At 33.5% G+C, this 17,908-nt stretch overlaps 1 protein-coding gene across 1 annotated transcript; it reads left to right on the top strand.

Annotated features, from left to right (window-relative positions):
• The first annotated feature begins 13,614 nt into the window (after positions 1-13,614).
• LOC132796387 (probable cytochrome P450 4s3) lies at positions 13,615-15,481 on the top strand. The gene is made up of 3 exons (XM_060807545.1): positions 13,615-13,875; positions 13,944-14,400; positions 14,466-15,481. The coding sequence occupies exons 1-3, from the start codon at positions 13,725-13,727 to the stop codon at positions 15,343-15,345; spliced, it is 1,488 nt and encodes a 495-aa protein (XP_060663528.1). The 5' UTR covers positions 13,615-13,724; the 3' UTR covers positions 15,346-15,481.
• The last annotated feature ends 2,427 nt before the right edge of the window (positions 15,482-17,908 follow it).

The following is a 17,908-nucleotide window of genomic DNA, read 5'->3' as shown; positions in this document are numbered from 1 at the left end:
GCATTTGGGGTCGCTTTCGTTACGTTGAGTTTGCGTTTGGTGTCGTTTCGTTTGCGTTTCGTTTCGTTTTTCGTTTGCAGCGACCTTGGCAATTGTAGCCCATATTCGACAATCGCTGCAACGATTCGTATCTGGAATTTTAAATAGTCTTGTCTTGAATGCTTCATGTTGCGAGCAAGTAGCTTGTGTCTTGTCTCTTGTTTGTTGTTTGTTGGCTTTTGACCAAATGACGATAATACATCGCATTTAGTGCTGGTGCCTTGTGGGCGGCAAGCGGAGGGGGCGGAGGAGGCGAGGGTATTCTGCGGTAGATGTGAGGATGAAGGGCGATTCGATGCTAAGCTAAGAGCTAACTCTTTGAAGGGCACTCTATGAGCTGTGAGCTGTGAGCTGATCCAATCAAGCTGCACAGCGAACACAGTCGCAAACCAGATCTCCAGACTCCGCTGTTTAGGTTCAGATCCAAGCGGAGGGGCATTAGGCATTGTTTTTAATTGGCTCTTTGTCTAATTAACAACTCACAATTTAATACACAAACTTGTCTCTGCGACTAATGCAACGCATCAAAATTTAAATTACGCCTCGCAATTACTTTTAAAACGAACCAAACAAACAAACAGACGAGACGAATTAAATAAAAAATATCAGAATTTGTATACCTTTAAGCATTATTGTTCGACTTCGACTTCGACTTACTTAACTACTGCTTTTTAGTGTGTGCACTAAAAATTTTATGAAAGGAGGGTTGCTTGATTTCTGCGGGCAAATGTGTTTACGCTTTTTTCAAATACGTAATTGAAAATCTAAAGAAATATTTCAATTGTACACAGACAGAAAAAAATGTAGATGGAAAAGTGGATTTCAAATCTAGATTTCAGATTTTTCAAATACGTAATTGAAAATCTAAAGAAATATTTCAATTGTACACAGAGAGAAAAAAATGTAGATGGAAAAGTGGATTTCAAATCTAGATTTCAGATTTTTCAAATACGTAATTGAAAATCTAAAGAAATATTTCAATTGCACACAAACGAAAAAAATGTAGATTGATTTTAGATTTTTTCAAATACGCAATTGAAAATGTTAAAAAATATTTCACAAGAAGAATAAAATGTAGATTGAAAATTAGATGTCAAATCTTGATTTAAGATTTCGATCTTGTTTCAATTTTGTCATCACATAATATTGCTCTAATATTTTATTTTTTATTTTATAATGCTTATCCTTTTTCTGTATATTTGTACAGTTGAAATAAATAATTGAAATAATCTTTTTTTTTTTAAAATATGTTAAAATAATAAACATTATTTTCTTTATTTTTGAATACAAGCACTTTGTTTATGAATATTTCGAACAAATTTTTGCATGTGCTTGTTATTCAATTAAAATTAAGTTTCAATAGTTCTTACATCGATTAAATAAAAGATTTTTTCAACCTTATTAAACCTTGTCATGGGAATTCTTTACACAAATGTAGAGTATTTAATAACAGACTTTTGCATTGTAAATTCCTTTCCCTTTGCTTTGATTTGTATATAGTATTTTTGTTAGCCACAAATTTAATGTGCAATTAAATATATAAAATGAAAAACCCGCAAAACAAATAAACATTTCATTTAACTTTGTCATTACTTTACTGCCTTTGGTAAATAAATTTGATTGGCGCTCTTTTTTTGGTTGGGCTGATACGGCATAGAATGATTTCTTATTTTTGGATTGGACTTTGAAGCTTTGCCTAATTTTTCTACTATGGGTGGATAAGAGTGCCGGGGGAGAGAGAGGGGAATGCAAGAGTGTTAAGTGAATGGTCAGTCAACAAAAGTTGGTCATTACAATCGTTCACTCAGTCAGTCAGTCCCTCAATCGGGCAATCTTTAATGTCAATGGCATGCCAGAGGCAGCCAACGCCCAGTTCATCATACACACACACACTCACACACACACTCACACACACATACACACACACACCTCTCATTCTCTGTCTCAGTCATCAGCGTAACATACTTGTTATACATGCATGTCTTTAATTCTCTTTGAGAATCATCTATGCAAAACTCTTGTCCTAGGAAATTTCATTTAATAGCTTTGCACTACACTTTGCTCAAAGAAGAACTTGTTTCTTGTAGTACTATGCAATTATAATTTACAGGGTATCATTTTTTTTAAGTTTTGTATACATAACAAAGTTTACAGGGTATCATTTTTTTTTAATTTTGACGCGATTTTTATTGTATTTATAACACAAATTCACAGCTTATTAATGTAGTTTATATTTCAAGTATATTTTATGCTCTTGTTTCTTTCCAATACACATAAATATTTACAGGGTATCAATTTTTTTTTATTTTTATTGATAACTCAATTGAGCGATTATTAATGTAGATTTATTTCTTTTAGTACTATGCAATTTTTCATATACACAAATATTTATAGGGTATCATTATATTTTGAATTTTGAATTCGTAATTGATTTCTATACTTATTCTTAACTTAATTTATAGATTATTAAGGTTGCTTTCTTTCTTGTAGTGCTATGAAATTTACCATATACACAAATATTTACAGGGTATCACTTTTCTTAAATTTCAAATTGATTTTTATTGTATTTATGACTTGTTTCACAAATTATTAATGTACATAGCTCATATTTCAAGTATATTGTGTGTTCTTCTTTCTTTTTAATATTTACAGGGTATCATTAATTTTGTTTGTTTGCAGAATTCATGCCTTAATTCACAGCTCATTAATGTAATGTAGCTCATATCAAGCATATATTTTGCACCTTTTTAAAGGGTATCTTTTAGTCGCTTTTCGTTGGTTTCTGTTTGAGATTTCTGGGATGAGTTTGTCCCGGGTTTGTAAAGAAGAAGAAGAAGAAGTGGAAACCTGTTCAATTAACAGCAACGTTGTCACCTTTTGCTAATGTCAACTTGCCTGGAGTTGGGTTTTATTTAATTGAAGTCAGCTTGAAGAAGAACAAGGAAGAGCAAGCTAAGATAGCTCTGAACGAGCTCAGTGACCAATTCGCTTGGCTCGTTTCAAACCCACAGGCAATAAATCTACAATGTACGCTTGTAGAATCTTCTCCAACAACAAGTGAATGCAAAATAAACATAACAACAACAACAACAATGACAATTCGACAACAATTTGAATGCTATAAAAGCGATTTATGAGCGCGTATTTCACGCCTCTTACTCACACACAAAAGCTCACAAAAACGCTGAGACCGAACTACGCTGTACTAAACATAACTCGCCTCCACTTAAAATTCCCTCGACAAGTTCAAGGCATTGTCATAAACACAAAAAAAAAAAAGAAGAAAAAAAAAAACGAAAACTAAACTAAGATTTATGTTTACAACTCGCAGAAGCCAAAACAAAACTTAAGAAGAAAACGCAATAATATGCCAAAAAACTTATCAACGAATTCCAAATATTTTAAGTAGTTTCAGCTACCCTGTAATCTAAGATCATTGGTTAGTTAAAGACCAAAACCTAAAAGTTTTACATTTAATTTTCTCATTTTCGCTGCACTTTAATTTTAAAATGTTTCAACCCAAAGTTGAAGCTTAAAATTTCCTAATCTAATTTCACAGGGTATTTCGAAGTGTAGCCCACTTTTAATGTTTGTTTTCTTTTGCTTACATCAGCGATGCTTGTTTTGCCATTTGCTTAATTCTATTTCCATTTTTTTTTTAATGAAGACTTTCCGGCAAACAAGGAACTAACCTTTGCACCGTACGTTGAGCTTTAAAGGAACCTCGATGTTTGATTCTTGAAATTATTGGCAAACAACTTCTGGACTACTTAATCAATCATTATGATTAGTATAGTAGTAAATTATTAGCTTTAGGGTTTCTTATTGGATTTATGTATTTTTCGTGTGTGTTTGAAAGTTGTTCAAACTGCCGAAAGCTTTTAAATACCGCGCAAATTAATTGGAGTTGGATTTTTTATGCGATTGATTCGCGTGTTCGCTTCGATAATTTGCATAATTTGAACGATCATTGTGACTGTCTGACTATTCGAATAGTTCACTTAGGGACACAGACAGCGCCCTTTAGTTGCTGTTGTCTGTTAAATTTATTGCCAAAAAAAAGCAAAAGCAAAAGCAAACGAAAGCAACAGATCGTATCGCGATTGTTGACTTCAAAGAGATCGATCAATTGATGTGCTATTATTTGCAAATTATCACACGCTTCTCTCTGTTTTGTCGCGTCCTTCAAATCCCATGATATACATATATTATTATTATTATCATCATCATCATCATCATCGTTGAGATCGAACTGAGTATTTGCCCGGAACTGGGTGCAACTCACTGAGGCGCGTCGAAGTACTCAAAGATGATTCCAAAGGTTTCGAACTCTCGCTGAAGTCTAGACCAAATTTTCCAGACGAAATACCAAAGCAACTACTGAGTCATCACCAAAAGATGCGGATAAAGTAATCGCAATGGAGCTTGACCACCTCTCCGCCCGCCCTTCTGACAATATTTTCCATTTTAGGTTTATTTTTGACTCTTTTTTTTTTTTTTTGGCTTTTTGCAAAGTCATCGTTGTACACTCGACTTTACGATCGCTTCGTATTGATTCAGCTTAACTGATATTTGGTCAAGTCTCTGTCAACGGAAGTCCATAGCGTTGTCCAACACACCGAGTCTTTAAATATTTGCTCAACTTATTTGGACGGCTTTGGATTGACGCTGAATACACAATTCAATCACATGCTTAGGCGCTTCAATCTGCTTGAATTAAAAGTGATGTCAAAGTAAAGAGGAAGTGTGAAGAGGGGATGGATTCGATTCGAAGGATAAGATAACTCCTTTGTTTACAAATTTTAAAAAATATATTTCGAATTAGATTTTGAAAAATGAATAAGATATTTCTGTACAAAACAAGATACTTTTAATATTACATTATTAAATATTAAATGCCAAAATGTCATTTCGCTTTAGAAAGAAAATATTATTTCGATAACAAATTTTGATAATATATTTGGAATCGGAGATTGAAGAAATGCATAAAATATTTCTGTATAAAATATGTACTTTTGTATTTTTTAGTCGAAAAGACTTATAATTTTTATGCAAATATTTTTCGAATCAGAGATTGAAAAAGCGAATAAGATATTTCTGTATAAATCAAGATACTTTTGTAATTTCTTTTTAAGAAAGAATATGCACTTAGTTTACAAAATTTGAACATACATTTCGAATCGGAGATTAAAGAAATGAATAAGATATTTCTGTATAAAACAAGATAGTTTTATATCTTTTAGTATTTATGAACTACTAAATGCAAAACTGATTTTCCTCTTTAGAAAGAAAATGTTCACTATGTTTACAAATGTTAAATAATATATTTCGAATCGGAGATTCACAAAATGTTCAAAACAATTCTTGCTTGCTAAGCACGCGATAATTTTGTATCTTTTGGTATTTATTACAAAAATAATTGTAATTTCTCTTCGATATGAAAATTTTTATATAATTTACAAATTTTACAAATGTATTTCGAATCAGAAATTAATAAAATGCATTCAATATTTATGTGCAAAGCAATTCTTTCTTCCGCTTAAGATACTTTTGTATCTTTTTTGGTATGAAGAAATGTCATTTCTAATTACAAAATGTTATGTTATTCTTCAAAACAACTATTAATGAAATGCATTTGTTATTTCTGTACATAATAATTCTTTCTTCCGCTAAAGATACTTTTGTATCTTTTGGTATTTATTACAAAAATAATTGTAATTTCTCTTCGGTATGAAAATATTCATATAATTTACAAATTTTACAAATATATTTCGGATCAGAAATTAATAAAATGCATTCAATATTTATGTGCAAAGCAATTCTTTCTTCCGCTATTAATACTTTTGTATCTTTAAGTATTTATTACAAAAATAATTGTAATTTCTCTTCGGTATAAAAATGTTCATATAATTTACAAATTTAACAAATGTATTTCGAATTAGAAATTAATAAAATGCATTCAATATTTATGTGCAAAGCAATTCTTTCTTCCGCCAAAGATACTTTTGTATCTTTTGGTATGAAGAAGTGTAATTTCTAATTACAAAATGTTATGTTATTCTTGAAAACAACTATTAAAAAATGCATTTGTTATTTCTGTACAAAGCAATTCTTTCTTCCGCTAAAGATACTTTTGTATCTTTTGGTATTTATTACAAAAATAATTGTAATTTCTCTTCGATATGAAAATTTTCATATAATTTACAAATTTAACAAATGTATTTCGAATCAGAAATTAATAAAATGCATTCAATATTTATGTGCAAAGCAATTCTTTCTTCCGCTAAAAATACTTTTGTATCTTTAAGTATTTATTACAAAACAAAGTGTCGTGGAAACGTAATTAGTTTCTTGATGGATTGACTCGACGATATATTCAATACAATGGCAAAGGAATTAAGACTGCATCAGATAAATACAATATTAGCTATCTCTCTATCTGCAGCTTTGTTCAGCTTTGAGTGGAGTTGTAAAGCCAATTAAAGCTGTATACTATAACATATATTATACATTTTGAACATACAATACAGCAGTAAACTGATCGCCAGATTGAACATGCACATATAATATGTGTTTCTCAGTGCTGTCAGATTTGTAATTTATGTTAATTTCGGCATAGGGAAATTCCGAATTCGTTTCAAGCAATTGCCAGACTTAAAGTAGCTTCGCACAAGCTACGTGCATTGAAACAAAAAACACAAAACTCCAAAATACGCTCATATACAGGTAGTCAATGGGACGGTCGAGCGTTGACTGATAAAAGCCAAATAATGAAGATAATCTGTGTGCTATGCAGTTAACATTTGCATATTCAATTTGTCGTGGAAATTGAAAACTGAAAAACTAGAGACGGGGAAAACAGGTTTTGCCCAAAAAATAACTATTTTATTTTCAACGTTGTAGGCGGTCATAGGTTGGGTCAAAGCTTTTGTCAGCGCGTTCAAATCACAAGCGTCATCATTATTGACAGCGCCCCCTGGCGGCGAGCAGCGAGACAGACGGACAGACAGACAGCCAGCTGCATTGCATTTGTGGAGCGTGCGTTGTTAAGCAGTTTTTGGTATGCCAAGGTCAAGATCGGATGCGATGCGATGCGATGTGTGTTGTGTGTTGTGTTTTGATGCATTCGCATTGAAGACTGTTTTATAGACGAAGAGAGGGGAGATGAAGGGACTGAAGCTGCTGTCTCGGCGTTTTGATAATAACATATTTCCCAGATCCACAATCTACTTAGCATAAGCATCAAAATGAAATACAAAACAAAACCTAATATGAATGCAAATGCAGCGAACTGTAAATATGATAAATACAATTTTTCAAGAGCATTGCAAAGACCTCACCAAGGCAACAAACTCGAAGCTCATTGTAAACTCATTGATCTGAACTCTTACATAAACAATTGCAAAAGCAAAACATTGTGAATATCGCATAGAAATTGAGTATAAAATACGTTTGTTCTTTATGGTATATTTGGTACTATATGGTATATTAAGAATGCATTAGTTTATCGATACATCAAAAACACACCATTCGGTATATTTTTTAGTATTTTTAAGAATATTTATTTGTACTCTTACATTAACAATTGCAAAAGCAAAACATTGTGAATATCGCATAGAAATTGAGTGAAAAGTAATTTTATACTATATGGTATATTTAGAATGTATTACTATATTGATATACCAAAAAACACCCATCGGTATATTTTTAGTATTATTAGGTATGTTAATTTGTACTCTTACATTAATGATTATAAAAGTAAATATTGTGAATATCGCATAGAAGTTGAGTAGGAAATACTTTTGTGTTTTATGGTATATTTTGTACTATATCGTATATTAAGAATGAATGAATATTTATAGTATTTTTTAGGTATATTAATTTGTACTCTTACATTAACGATTGTAAAAGCAAATATTGTGAAAATCGCATTGAAGTTAAGTATGAAATACCTTTGTATTATTTGGTATATTTTGTACTATACGGTATATTTAGAATGTACAGCTATATCTATATAGCAAATATAACCTTTAGTTTATTTTTGTATTTTTGCGGTATGTTAATTTGGTGTATTTCAAAATAATACCGCATTTTGAATGTGGTACTATATCAATATACCAAATAAAGCCTTTGGTATATTCTTAGTATTTTTGTGGTATATCAATATGTATTAAAAAAATACCATATATTTCTACATCAATATACCAAATAAAATCATCTGTGTATTTTCAGTATTCTTTCGATATATTTCAAGAATAATACCGCACAGTTTTGCTTTCATTTTAGACAAGCTGTGGGTATCTCACAGTCGTTGCCTATGGTATATTTGTAGTATTTTTTCGGTATATTAATTTGGTATATTGAAAATAATAATACCGCACTGGTTTGCTTTTATTCTAACTGGATAGCGGGTATCTCTTAGTTGAGCACACTCAATTATAGCTTTCTTACTAGCACATATTTATTTCCCTAGCTACTCGCAAATCTTGAAAAAAAAACGCAGTTGCAGTGCAGCTCTCCAGACTCCGCACACAGTTCAGTTGCTTCAATTATTATGCCAACGAAATGCTTAACAAATTTCACAAGCTTCACTTAACAAATGCCAAAGTTAGTCAAACTAATTAGTGTTGTTAGTGTTGTGTGTGTTTCTTTTTTTCTTTACCTCTTGTCTAGTTGTTGCTGTGCTGGCTGAATTGGTCTGCAGCGTGCATAAATAAGTGCAGAAAACGATATCATTTATTCCAAAAGAAACAAAAATTAAAATACTGCTATCGTCGCGATGTTGAGTTGTTGTCTGTGAACTGGATAAGGCGACAGCGACACGTCCCAGCGAACACGTTCAAGTGCGTAATATCAACCCGATGCGATGCAGCATTAAACTTGGTCAATTGGGCAATCTGTTGGCGATCAACAACCATCGTTGTCCATCGTCGTCCATCGTTCCATTGACAATCTTGGCTGACAGCTCGTCGAACACGTGGATTGCCAAACGAAACTGTCCCCAAAAAACCGGGGCGGCGACCTTCAACACTGTGTTGGGGGGGGGGAATGTCCAACAAGTTGTGCATATGCCAATAACATTTGCGAAAATCTAAATTATATATGGACTTGGTGTTGTAAATAATACGTAGTATTTATGCTGTTGTATTTATAGAGTTGATCTAAGATTGAACCTGTTCTTAAGCCGAAAATCTTATCAGCGTTTGTTACAACATCCAAAGTTGACCCCTCCGACTGGTTTCTCTTCATTGATTTATCTGTACAACATTTCGGTTTCATTGCTGTGATATTCTTCAAGTGAAACTTGCTTTTGGAATATAGCAAAGTGCCTAAAAGTATTCCACGCAAAAGTATTGACCAAACGCAGCCCAGCGAAACTTATGAATGATGTGCTTATCTGTTGGTTTGATTTGTATTTTTAGCGCTACTTTGTCGACTATTCAAGAGTAGTATTCATAAAACGTCTTGTATTTGTGTTTGGTCAACATTATGAAATTCTAAACATGTTCTAAGTAAACAACACAGCAAGATGGTTAGTTTGCGTTGTGATTAGAGAATTCATACCTTGACTTATTAGCATAACATATAAATTGAAATCGAGCCGGTTTGCAGAAAAAATAGCATTCCTTTAAATACTTGAGTATTTATAGATTTCACCGAATGAGTGTGAACTTGTTTGGGCAACAAACTTCTAAATTGAAAATTGAAGTTATTGAATGAAAGAAAAGTAAGATTTGAGAAGAGTAAGAGAGGTAAACTTTTGAAGGAAATTTTGTAAATCAGGACGAATTAGAAAATTTTTTAGAATGCACAACAGAGGTAAGATTCTTCAAAAAAAAATCTTAAACTTCAGCACAAAGAGGAAAATTTAAATATACATAAAAATAAAAGCTAAAAGTAGCAAAAGAATAATCTGCAATTCAAATATCGATATTTAACTACATTCAGAAATATACCAGATTGTCAGCCACAGCAACTAAAACTCAATTGCAGTAGGCGTATTTCTTCAATAACTTCTACAACTTTTATCTGATCCAACCAAAAATTCAGGAATTATAAAAACTGTAGTTATTATTGCATATCTCTAGCTTCAAAATCACGCTTGTTATTCGAGTTTTTTCAATTCTCGGGAGCGGAAGTGGGCGTGGCAAAAATTTGAAACAAACATGCGTGCAAACATAACAAGTGCAGTTGAAAATTATGTCTCTGTCTCTTATAGTCTCTCAGATCTAGGTGTAGATACAGACAGACGGACAGACAGACAGACGGACATGACTATATCGTCTCGGCTGATCAAGAACAAATGTACATATATTATGAGCCTTCTGCCTTTTATATACATTTGTTGCAGGCACAAAATTATAATGCACTTCCATTCTATGTATAATAATTAAATTTCGATAAAAGACAGCTGCAAAATGAATCTGTAATGAGCTGTAAAAGTTGAAATCTAAATTCCTGAACTTGAGTGTAGCAAACTAATCAAATTGCACACTTTCTAGCCAGATAAGTGTAAATTGATACCAGAGGCCGGCTTTGCCGAACTTTGCACTGGATTTTAAATATATGTGTGTCTATAGTAATAGTACACTGAAAAAAAGTAGTTCTAAAATCACACAGCCCAGAAGATCTTTCTTCTCTAAATGATCTACGAACGAAAATACTCAAAGCTAGATAACCATTTTTTTGGCAATTTCGATGGCTTACAGCAGTTTGCGATCTAAAACTAGTAATTTTGGTCTTATTTTACGAATTTAGCATTTTGTAATACTAATTTTCAAAGTTCGAAGATTTTGTTCTTAAAGTGATCTTATTTTATGGACACCACTTTTAAAGTGAGTATTCTTGGTCGCTTTGTTTTCAGTGTAGTAAACTGATTCGTAGCATTAGGGATTTTGATGAATTTACACAATTTTTGTAATTAGAATTAGAATTTGACATTTCACAGACAAATGTTCTTTATTTAAAGAATTTGTTCTTAAAGAATTCTTATTTTAAAAACACAATTTTTAAGACGAATGTTTTTATACCCGCTACCCATAGGGTAGAAGGGTGTTATAACTTTGTGCCGACAGGAAATGTATGTAACAGGTAGAAGGAGGCATCTCCGACCCTATAAAGTATATATATTCTTGATCAGCGTCAACAGCCAAGACGATCTAGCCATGTCCGTCTGTCCGTATGAAACACTGGATCTCAGAGACTATAAGAGATAGAGCTATAATTTTTTTTCGACAGCATTTGTTATGTTTGCACGCAGATCAAGTTTGTTTCAAATTTTTGCCACGCCCACTTAAGCCCCCCCACAAATCAAAAAAATCGAATAACAAGCGTAATTTTAAAGCGAGAGTTGCAAATTTTGGTATATATAATAATAACTATAGTAGTTATGATTCCTTAAAATTTGGTTGCGATCAGATAAAAATTGTCGAAGTTATTAAAGAAATACTTTTGTATGGGCAAAAACGCCTACTTACTAGGGGTCTTAGTTGCTTTGGCCGATAATCTGGTATATTGTGCCGTCTATGGTATATTTTGAATAGTGTACTATATCGATATACCAAACATACCATTTGGTATATTTTTAGTATTTTTTAGTATTTTCGGTATATTTTGAAAATGATACTTTTATTTAAAATGGGTAGCGGGTATCTCACAGTCGAGTACACTCGACTGTAGCTTTCTTACTCGTTGATTTTAGAAACTAGCCTTTTCTTCAGTGCAGAATAATATACAATACAGACTTGCAGCATTTAATAACTATTCATTTTTTGCAGTGTAGTATTATATACAATACATATTCGCAGCATTGAGAACTAAGTGTCGTTCGTTTGTCGAAAAGAAAAACAAGCTAATAAAGTGCAGATAAGATAGAAGTGAAACTAATGGACAGACTAGTCTGCAGTATAATGCATTTTATATTATATGTTATGATTCAATTTTGGATCGTAGTCTAAAATTGCAAGTATGTATGTAATATAGTGTAGTCTAACCTCCGCTCGGCGCGCGACAAATTGACAGTGTTCGCTATATTATTTATGTGGGTCAGGTCCGACATTGTAACTCGTTTTGTTTTTCACATTTTCGCAATACGCAATAAGCGAGGCGGCGACAGCTCACTCGCAAGACAGAGAGAGAGAGAGAGAGATGGATGGAGGGAGAACAACACCCCGCAATCGTCGTGTGTGTCTCTGATACTTAAGCGAGTGGATCGCTCTCTTCTCTCTGGACAGGTTGTTGCTATTGTAGTAGTTAGTTATAGTTAGTTGTTGTTGTAATTGTAGTTGCATGTGCTCTACATTATGTCTTGTTGGACATAGACGAATCATCGTCTCAGTTGCCACCGTTTTACCGCTTTACACTCTCCTCACAACTGTTTTTTTTTTATAGCTGACTTTGAAATGAATTTTACCTGAATCAGGCATTTTAATTTAATTACTCGAAATGGGCGCGGCTCAAGCGATTAGCAATCAAAAATGTTGCAAACCTTTGCTTAAAATATAGCATTTTTGATACTCTTTAAGAACTTGCGTAAAATTGAATTGAAATTTGATATAGAACAATTCTCTGACGATGCATAATACTAGAAATATTTACTACAAATTGTATGCAGAAAGAATTTCTTGAAAATGTTTATATAAAAAAATCATAAGAATCAAAAATGCATCAAGCATTTGCAATTATCATTGTATATAAACAAATTTGTGGAATATTAAAAAAGCTTGCCTAAAATTTCTTGAAATTTTATATAAAACAATGCTCGGATTTTATTATTATTATATTTATTTCTTTTATGGAAATTATCGTGATGCATAATACTATAAATATTTACTAAAAATTGTATGCAACAAGATGTTAAGATGCTGAAATAAAATTGCTTGAAAAAGAAAAAAAAATAATCATAAAAACCATTAAAAACCAGAAATTTATCTAGCATTTGCCATATTCATTGTATATAGAAAATTTGTTGAATATTACAAAAAAATACTTTAATTTTATTAAGAAAATTGTAGGTAGAAATTCCATATTTACATTGACAATTGATTCATATGGGAATTCTAAATTTTCATTTCTTATATAATATTTTTTTTTTTGATTACACAAATTTAAGTTAGAAATGCTATGTTTACATTCTTAATTTTCATTTACATTCTTACATTTTCTTTTTTTTTATTACTAGTAAAGGAGGTATGTAGATATTCTATATTTACATTGACAATCGATTCGTATGGAAATTCTACGTTTTCTTTTATTTATTTTTTTTTTTTTTTATGTTGTAAAATCAAAACTTAATGCTTATTGTATGCTCAATAAATTGATGTACTTTTCTCGCTGTTCACTTCATTAAAAAGCCACCTTATTATATATAAAATTAAAGAGCATTTAAGACGGCTTTTAAGAGCTGAGTTAGTTTGTGGAAGTAGGCGCAGAACTTTTTTGCAGGGCATTCGCAAGTGCTGCAAACATTTTTCAGTCGGCAGCCACAGAAAGTGCTCAATCATCGTTGGAAGACTTGACAATGTTTTCATTTTTCAGTTTATTTTTTTTTTCTGTGTTTTGCAACATTTAGCAAACGTTTAGTCGAGCTTCACAACGAGAACCGAACGGTTGTTTGATTCGCATTGTTGCAAGCCCCAAACACACACACAACTTTTTTTTTATAGACTTGCAATTGATCAACGACGATGAATACGTTGGCATTGATTGCGTTCGCCTTGTGGGCGCTTTTCATGCGCTACTTGCCGCACATTTTGCGCTTCTTGCAGCTGCAACGCTTTAGCAAAACCTTGCCGGGTCCCAGCATTGGCGAGCTAATAGCGAATGTCAAAAAGGGGGGTAAGTAAGGGAGGAGAAGAACAATACAATGATCAAGTATTCAACATGCAACTCTGCCTTCGATGTAGAGATCCTCAATTGGCTGAAAGAGTTGCGGGAGCGACATGGTCCGGTATTTCGCATTTGGTTCGGCAAGGATCTGATGGTGTTCTTCACCACGCCCGAGGACATTAAACAGCTGCTGGGCAACAATTCGCTGCTGCAAAAGTCACGCAACTACGAGTTAGTCCAGCCCTGGTTGGGCAAAGGTCTCCTCACCAACGGCGGAGAATCGTGGCATCGTCGTCGCAAACTCTTGACACCTGCGTTTCATTTTCGCATACTCAGCGAATTCAAGGAACCCATGGAGGAGAATTGTCGGATCCTTGTGAGTCGATTGAAGCAGCATGCCACAGATGGCAAACCCTTTGATATCTATCCGTACATCACGCTCTTTGCCCTCGATGCCATCTGTGAGACGGCGATGGGCATCAAGAAGCACGCTCAAATGCAAAGCGATTCGGAATATGTGCGTGCGGTGCAAACGTAAGTGTGGCAACATCGGACTTTGTACTTGCAACACTCTTCAATCTCTTGAATATCTTCCTTAGCATATGCCACATCTTGCATCGCCAGAGTTTCTCGTTCTGGCAGCGTTTCAATGTGCTTTTCCGCTTCTCGGAAGCGGGTCGCACACGCAACGCCGCCTTGAAGGTGCTGCACGAGGAAACCTATCGTGTGATCAACATGCGACGCAAGCAGTTGCAGGAGCAGCAACTCAAGGAGGAGGAACAGAAGTCTGCCTCGGAGGCAGACAACGATGTCGGAGGCAAGCGACGTTTGGCCTTCCTGGATATGCTGCTGCTGTCACAGCTTGAAGGAGGCGGCTCCGAGTTGAGCGATGTCGATATACGCGAAGAGGTCGACACGTTCATGTTTGAGGGACACGACACCACGAGTTCGGCCATTGCATTCGCCATCAGTTTGCTGTCGAAGCACGCGGCTGTCCAGCAACGTGTCTACGAAGAGGCCGTTGAGCTGGAGGGCAGGGAAAAGGAATCGATGCCGTATCTCGAGGCGGTAATCAAGGAGACGTTGCGTCTGTATCCCTCGGTGCCGTTCTTTTCACGCAAAGTCCACGAGGACTTGAGTGTCGGCAAGCTCACGATACCCAAAGGGGCTTCGGTCAGCTGTCTCATCTATATGCTGCATCGCGATCCTGTCAGTTTTCCCGATCCCGAACGCTTCGATCCCGATCGTTTCTATCTCAACGAACAGCAACTGCATCCGTTTGCCTTTGCCGCCTTTAGCGCCGGACCGCGAAATTGTATTGGGCAAAAGTTTGCCATGCTCGAGCTGAAATGTTCGCTCTCGATGCTGTTGCGTCATTATCAATTCCTGCCCGTTGCCGATCATCAGCCCAATCCTTTGGCCGAGCTCGTCATGAAGAGCGGCAATGGCATCAAAGTCTGCATCAAGGCGCGCAGTTAAGCTAAGCACATAAATCACACGACTTGAATCTTTTCCAGTATCGGACAAAAATCGTATAACTAGCTAACAAATGTACTTTAATTCCAATTTTTTTTGTTGTTTATGTTAAGTAAGCGAAATAAATAATTAACAATTACGTTAAAGCTGTTGCTTCATTTTCATTCAATTCAAAAAAATCTTCTTCAAACATTTAGCAAACCAGTTTTTATTGGACATTATTTCAATTCAATTAATCAGTAAAAGCTTAAATTCTTATCAAGTCAAACACCTGATTTTAGATGCACTTTGTGTTCTATTTTATGATCTCTCTTCATTTAAATTTCCTTTATTGATTGCAGCTGAATTCAATAAAACTAATATAGAATAGAGTAACATCTGTTTCGCTTTGCTTTGTAATGAACTTGAAGATTAGATTGCGGCCACAAAAAAGACCCCCACTATTTATTAGATTAGAGTTGGCGCAGCTTTATGTTGAACTTTGCCTTGCCTTCGCCTAGAAAATATTGCAAGCTTTATCACTGAACAAAATGTGGAATTTGATGCCAATGATCTGACATTAATACACTAGAATTGTGTTGTTTTTATAACTGCTACCCATATGGTAGCATTCGGAATATTTTAGTATATTAGTTGGTATATTAATTTGGTATATGTAAGTAATAATACCTCACTGTTTTTGGTTTCATTAAAAATTTGTGATAGAAGGATAGTCGTCGGTATATTATTAGTATTTTTTGGTATATTGATTTGGTATGTTTTTATAATAATACCGCACTTTTTTGCTTTCATTAAAAATTTGTGATAGAAGTATAGTCGTCGGTATATTTTTAGTATTTTTAGAATAATACCGCACTTTTTTGCTTTCATTAAATATTTGAGATCGAATGATAGTCGTCGGTATATTTTTAGTATATTAATGTGGTATATTTTTATAATAATACCGCACTTTTATGCTTTCATTAAAAATTTGTGATAGAAGTATAGTCGTCGGTATATTTTTAGTATTTTTGGTATATTAATTTAGTATATTTTTATAATAATAGCGGGTATCAAGTGTCAAGTCAAGTGTGCTTTTACGCATGATCTTCACTTTTTTATGAACTTCCAAAGATACCGCAATTTACGCATTTTCATCTAATTAGTAGGCTCAAGATAAAGGAAAACTATTTTGCGCATCACGCCATCATAAAGTAGAGCACCATTCATTTAACCTTGAAGTACCCTAAAAAAAAAAAAAACTATCTCAGATTTTTGTTTGTTTTTGGTTTATGACGAAAATTGTCAAATTCTTTTTAATGAGCCCTACTCGATTGTTAAATGGAAACTTATGCGTAATCTATATGAGGGGCCACTTAAGTAATGTACATGGGGCCCCCCACATGCGTTGATATATGGCTAATGATACTGATTATGAGATGTGACGCACTTTATGGAGAGGGTGTGTGTTTTTATACCCGTTGCACATAGATTAGAAGGGTATTATAACTTTGTGCTTGCAGAAGGAAGCATAAAGTATTTTTCAGTATTTTTGCGGTATATTAATTTGGTATATTTGTTTAGTATAATACCGCATTTTAAATTTATTACTATATGAACGTACCAAATAAAGCCTTTGGTATATTTTCGGTATTTTTCGGTACATTGTTTTAGTATATTATAAGAAAAATACCACGTTTTCAGTGTAGTGCAATGTCAATATAACAAATTTAGAATTCAGTATATTTCCAGTATTTTTTCGGTGTATTAATTTGGTATATTTTAATGTAGAACTTTATCAATATACCAAATTTAGCATTTATATTTTTTCGGTATATTAATTTGGTATATTTTAATAATTATACCCCACTGTTTTAATCAGACTCAAAATTGGTAACGGGTATTTTACAGTCGAGCCCACTCGAATGTAGCTTTCTTGTTTTTTTCGAATGACTTGAAAAAGTTTCGACTTTCAAAATTGGAACAAATGCTGAGAATAGAACTCGCGTTATCGATCGAATGTGGCCATGAAGCGAAAAGCAAAACAAGAAAACAAACAATATAATAATCATATTTATATATATATATATATTTTGTTTATTTCACGCACTTTTGAACTATGGAAAATACAATTTATATTTATTATAATTATGCATTGGATCGTATAATGTATGTTGTATATATAATATAGTGTTGTATTGTATTGTAGATAGCGTAATATTGTTCTCTTGAGTTTAACATCTAAAGCCAACAACTGTATCTGGTTTTAACAACAAAAATATATATATCGTACATATATAGTATGTATGCTATAGCATGATTAGAGTTCGCGATTAAAAATACTTAGGCTGATCATACATACATATTGCTCTCCCAACTCCGATTCTGTTGGCTGGTTTGTTTCTTTGTTTGTTTGTTGTTTCTTGTGTTATGTTTTTCTTCTTGTTGTTCTTGTTGTTTGTTTGTTGTTGTTGTAGTTGTGTTGTGTTCCCTGACAATTCCTTAAGCTAGCCCAACTGGTTATTATCATTTATAGATCGTAAGTATAGGTATATATGTTATATGTATATCGTATCGTATATAGTAT

The sequence above is a fragment of the Drosophila nasuta genome, chromosome X (assembly GCF_023558535.2).
Source record: "Drosophila nasuta strain 15112-1781.00 chromosome X, ASM2355853v1, whole genome shotgun sequence".
Classification (NCBI taxonomy): domain Eukaryota; kingdom Metazoa; phylum Arthropoda; class Insecta; order Diptera; family Drosophilidae; genus Drosophila; species Drosophila nasuta.
The sequence above is the reverse complement of the archived record's forward strand: the minus strand, read 5'-3'. Positions and strand labels throughout refer to the sequence as shown.